The sequence below is a fragment of the Hemitrygon akajei genome, chromosome 4 (assembly GCF_048418815.1).
Source record: "Hemitrygon akajei chromosome 4, sHemAka1.3, whole genome shotgun sequence".
Lineage (NCBI taxonomy): Eukaryota > Metazoa > Chordata > Chondrichthyes > Myliobatiformes > Dasyatidae > Hemitrygon > Hemitrygon akajei.
In genome coordinates, this window is record NC_133127.1 from 130,423,374 (window position 1) to 130,429,373 (window position 6,000).

The 6,000-nt window shown below is 38.5% G+C and overlaps 1 protein-coding gene across 4 annotated transcripts in view; it reads left to right on the forward strand.

Moving 5' to 3' along the window:
• Positions 1-4,054, forward strand: part of maml2 (mastermind like transcriptional coactivator 2) — a 356,799-nt gene extending 352,745 nt beyond the window's left edge. For all 4 annotated transcript variants that reach the window (XM_073043295.1, XM_073043296.1, XM_073043298.1 and 1 more), the window contains exon 5: positions 785-4,054. In XM_073043295.1, coding sequence (XP_072899396.1) covers positions 785-1,848 — 1,064 coding nt within the window. In that variant the 3' untranslated portion in view covers positions 1,849-4,054. The remainder of the gene's footprint in view (positions 1-784) is intronic.
• Positions 4,055-6,000: the final 1,946 nt, after the last annotated feature.

The following is a 6,000-nucleotide window of genomic DNA, read 5'->3' on the forward strand; positions in this document are numbered from 1 at the left end:
TTTTTGACCTGAAATATAAACTGTATTTCTTTTACAACAGATGATGTCTAACCAGCTACCTGTTTCCAGAGATCAGTGTTTCTGGTTTTAGTTCTCAAGTTTTAGGTGGTTGCCAATGCACTAGATGTGCCCAGTTTTCCTTTACACGATAGAAGCAGCTGATGTGCCACCACCTGTTATACATTCATGCCAGTGTTTGTGTTTATTCTCAGTTCATCTCACTGATGTTGTAAAGAGTTTGGTGAGCAAGCATATAGATGGGCTTGCCACTCCAAAAAAACAGCCTTTTCCTAATTTCCAAGTGATTTTTCCCCCCACTAAGGCAACAATATTACCTTACAGCTCCGGATCCAAGACTGACAAGCTCAGAATGAAACTGATTTTGTTTTTACTTGATCTGTGTAGTTTAGTCAGTGTAAGTCGTACATGGTTGAACAATCCAGTGCTATTTTAAAAAATGTACAATGTGTAGCTGCAATGTGAGAGAGCATCGCATTTCTTCCCTCAACTGAAATATTTTAGTCAGCTACACATAATTAAAACAATTATTATGTGCTTTGCAATGATTATTCCATTCCACTAAATCACCCAGACTAGCAAGCCTTCAAATCATGGATAAACTTGCTGACAGATTTCTTTACCCTTTACCATTAGTAAAATTTCAACCATGCATGGCCCCACTAATGACTTCTTCCTTGCAGTGTTTAAACAAATTTCTGTGCTTTTTTCCACTATTTGAAATCTATTTATATCTGAACATGTCTTATGAAAATTAATCTTTCAGGTGCTGCTCCAGCAATGGGATTGGCGGTGTCTCAGGCCTTACCAAATTCTGCTCCAAATCACCGTGTGATCCCTCCAAACTCAAACCTTTTGCAAGTGAATTCGCCGGGCAACCAGGGACCTAGGATGCCTCCTATTTCTGGAACTCAAAGCGACAGAACTATAGGAATGTATGGAAGTGTGTCGGCTTCCCAGCAGGCAGTGTACACAGTTTCATCAAGCGTTAATCAGCTGCAACATCACACAAGCCAAAGTCCAATGGGAATGACCCAGAACAATGTAATGATACCAAGGCAGCCAGCGTTAGGTCAAGGGACCACAGTATCAGGGTTTGGCACTGCATCTGTTGGGAGTTCTGCCATTTCTCAGCAGCAGATGAGACCCGTTTTGAACCATATTAGCAGTAGTATGTCAGCACAGACGCAAAGACTAACAAACATGATGACCAATTCCAGTCTGGCACCGCAGAACTGGACACCCCCGGGGGCACAGGTGACTCCAAAACAGGCACAAATGGGACCCAGTGTAAAATTCCCTAATAACCCTCCTTTTCCCAACCAGTCTGTACAGCCTAATATGTCCAATCAACACTTTTCTCAGCGAGGTATGGCGCCACCAAACCAGATAACTCCCGGAGTTCAGATACGACCTTTGGCACAAATGAACCAAGGCATGAGTGGACAGACAGTAGTTTCACTGGGTGGGCCAACTCCAAGGGCTAATCAGCCTAGACCTCAACCGCAAGCTATGGCTGTAATGAGCCAATCAGCAGCAAGCATGGCTGTGATAAGCCAATCAGCAGCAAGCATGGCTGTGATAAGCCAGGCACCTTCAGTGCAAACGTTGCCTACAACCAATTTTTCACCCACCAACCAGCCCACTCGAAGTTACCAGGGAACAAATCATAACAGTGACTTGCCGTTTGACTTCCTCAACCAACAAGGTGACAGTGCACTGTCAGGGCTCAGCAGTGACTCGGATTTCCTTGACTCATTGATAAAAAGTAGCAACGATGACTGGATGAAGGACTTAAATCTGGATGAGATCTTGGGGCAGCATTCATGAAGAAGCCAGAGGATTTTAAATGTTATCCATCGGTTGGAGAGGCACTGATGGACAAAATTTATCCGTGCCTATAGCCAACTGACAAGGAGCCTCACAGTAAATCGCAGGAGTGCACAATTGTGCCCGATTAGATATTGGTTGCCCAATGGATAACTAGTTAAAAACATAACCATTATATCCTCCCTACCACATGTACATTACTGGGCTCAAAATGCATAGATTTTATGTGCTTAAAGAAAGGTTTTGTAAGATATGTTTTTTTTACTGAAAATCATATTCTCTGTAAGAAGATTATATTTATACTTTTTTCTGAGAAAAGTTCTGTGAATCATTGTAGTGCAACATTTTTACTTACTGAAATTAAATTGTACATGTTTGTATTCTGTCATAGTTTTAAATTAACTTACATGTTAGATCAGCAGTCTACTTATTACCAGTTTCAAATGCATACAGTAGTTTGCTTTTAAAGTGTTTTACAGTATAGTTATTGTTTTATAAATGACCTGTTCTACTTTCATTGATTTTGTTACAGTCCCAACAGAGTACTTTATCTTCACTTACAGTACATTTATCCATTGTGAACTTCTGTGGCAAACCTCCTGAAACTATTAGTTTTATTGATAAACAGCATTATCATTCAGCTACTCCAGCTTCCTAGTAAGTAAACATATGATTTCTTTGTCGCTGTATGTTTCCACCTTATCGTGAAGAAAAATGTGTTTGTCAACTCTGAATATTTTTCAGGCAGAACTATGTTCATAAGCTCAGAGTGCAGCATTTACCAACATCACAATAACTTCCATGTATAATTCTGGAGAGAATTCCAGTCTGCCTGTTCCACGTTGTTTGAACTTCTTTGCCTTTTTGTGTGGTTTTGTGGTGAAGCAGCCCCTTTGGGAAATGCACGCTCCTTAAGATTTTCATTTCAGCAGTGCACCTCCAAAGAAGCAAATGCTATTATTTATTCTTAGACTGCTTCTCAGGTTGAACACTCATCGTGGATGGAAGATGCATTGGAAGGCCGCTATTGGAAAATGGTTATGAGTTGCTCAAATTGTTTTGCGGATCTATGACTCATCTTTCTACCTTAGGTTAATTCCTGATAAAATATTAGGAATGGTACTAATGCAAATTCATCCTTTAAAAACAAGTTTCAATTCAACTTGTGTATTTTCAGGGACGTTATAATTACTTGTTAATGAACCTTCCGTTTACAATAGATAACTTAGCCATCAGAAATAATCAGCGTGCAAGGAAAAGCAGGGCTACACAACAGATTGAGACATCCCTCATATTAGTAAGTCCAGTAGCATGACTACTTATTGCAGAAGTTCAATCAAAAATTAAAATAGGTTGGTAACATTAACTTAAAGCATCGGTCACATTTTTATGCCCTAAGGATTCAGAATCATGAAGAAATCAAACTTTTTTGCAATCTAGGCCATAATATTAGACCTCACAAGATATATCTGATATTGACTAGGTACATGATGGAAGCCTGCGCCATTTTCTGTCAGAGTCCAATGGCGAAGGTTGGAAATTTCAGGATTGTAATTGTAATTAAGAAATTGCTTATGTAACCAATGTATGTTTAATATTTTTGATTGCATTATACATAACAACTGGGTCAGAAGCAAAGAATTGTTATTTTCATTCTGCATTTCTTGGTATCAAAATCTGGAGTGAATAGCATAAATAAAAACCATACATTTCAAGCTGAATGAGTTGATTGTGAGCACTTCACTTTTGGAGCAGTCTGAAGATAAATAGGATTGTCTAACCATTCAGCATTACTGGGCCAATTTGCATCTGTGTCAATCAGATACAGGTTCTGGTTTTAAGTTTTAATGTTAACATTAAACCCTGGCAGTTAGTAAGACTTTCTTCATTTTCAGCTGAGTGTATAATGATGTTGAAAATTCACTTCATGCCACAAAGTTGACTTGCAAACTGAAACAATCAATGATAACGACAGAACCAATTCCTTTAGATATGCATACCATGAAAAATGGTACTTTTGTATCATAGATTTTGTAAAAGTTCTATTGAAACAATATTATTATACTGCATTTTGTATTTTATTGTAATACAATATCTTTCTTGAAGTATTTCCAAATACACTACTGCAGATGCAACAATTTGTCAGAAAACTGCTGTGATTTATTTGTTGTTGTAATTAAACAATAAACGTCCTGATTGCAGACCACATCACACATTCAGTGCGCCTAAAAATTTCCAGAGGTGGTATTTTTTTTTCAACGGTTTCATTCAAGAAACCTGCAAAGTGTTTTGAACCCCTAGATTTGATCCCGTCAGATAACAGACTTAAGCCAGGGAAATATCGAGACAGGCAATCTAGCTTTCCAAAGCTCAGGGCAGAGAACATAAATAAGTTAGAGTTCCTTTTATAACATTGGGAAAAGTAAGATGTAAATTCAAGGCCAGATATGACCATGTTGCTTCCCATATCAGCAAAGATGGCTAACGTTGTGGAGATCAATTCCTCAGGCTCCACTGACGTGTCAGCCTCATAATAATGAACATTATTTTACTCTTATTACACTTAATCTTACCTGTGCCCTAACATTATTGGATTGTCCAACAACAGGAAGCTAACATCTGCCTTGTCCCATCTTTTCAAAATGTTAATTATCTCTTGTATTCTAGAACAGTGTATTGCAATGAGAACACAGGTTTCTGGTCTTTTTTTCATATCTGCATTTCTGTATATCAGGCTTCCACATGCATCAAATCTATTGCCTCTCTGAAGCCTCAGTAGACTCACCAGAATTCTGTACCAAGTCTTATGGATTTACATAATATCATCATTAATATAAAGATGTTGATACTTTGAATTACAGTTTTTAATTTCTTGTGAATCTATATCCAGAAATCCCTCTCTTCACAAAAGTGAACTTAATTTCTGGCAGAATATGATTGCTGAAGGTTTAACATCTCACTCATTTTACTTTAAGTGCTACTTTTTAATCCATTTCCCCACTGCACCCCTCCAGTCGTACTGAAATTCCTTTACAGTTTTGTTTTGAAAATCTTAAAAATACCTGTACAATTTTATAAATTTCAACAGTACACTTAATAAGAACCTTAAAAGTAAAAGCACGAGCCCTCGTGTTTGTCTGCCATTCAATTAAATCAGAACTGATCTTGTACCTCAATGGCCCTTTACTAATCCTATATTCCTTGATTCCAGTAATATCCACAATTTTATTCAGCTCCACCCTGAGTCACTTGAGTTTACAGCCTTCCTGGGTAGAGAATTCCGAAGATGCACAACATTCAGAATGAAGAGGTTTCTCTTCACCTCACTCTTGAAAGGCTGGCCCCTTATTTTGTAAAGGTTGATTGCAATTATATTAATAGATTATCAGCTCATTTTACTTGCTCTCACTTCACCAGATGAAACCACTATCTCAGAAATCACTCTAGTGTTCCTTGACTTCTATCAGAATATATCCTTCCTTAAGTAGAGAGACCAGACCTGTTCAATATGCATTTTCACCAGGGATCCATATCATTACTCTTGTCATAGAGTCATACAGCAAAGAAAAAGGCCCTTCATCTCATTACAGCCATGCCAACCAAGATGCCAGGATGCATTTGTTTGAGTTTGGCCAATATTCCTCTAAACTATCTATATCAATGCAGTTCTTCAAAGGACTTTTAAATATTGTAATTGTACCTGCCTTTGGCAGCTTGTTCCAAGCACCCAGCACCATCTGTGTAAAAACCTTGACCCTCAGCATCCCTTTAAATTTTTAACCTCCGACCTGAAACCTAATGCCCCTAGTTTCAGACACCCCTACCCCTCAAAAAAAAGATTGTAACAATCTGCCTTATCTATGGGCCTCATGGTTTTATGAATTGCTATACAGTCACCCCTCAACCTCCTTCATACTCGGGGAAAAAGACCTGGCCTATCCAGTCTCACCTTACAACTCAAGTTCTCCAATCTCAGCAACATCTTCTTGAATCTTTTCTGCACCCTCTCTAACTTACTCACATCCTTCCTAAGGCATGATGACCAGAAGACATAGTGCTCCAAGTGAAATCTCACCATTATCTTGCAGAGCTGTAATTTGATATCCCAACTCTTTTTCTCAGTGCCCCACCAGATAAAGGCAAGCATGCTGT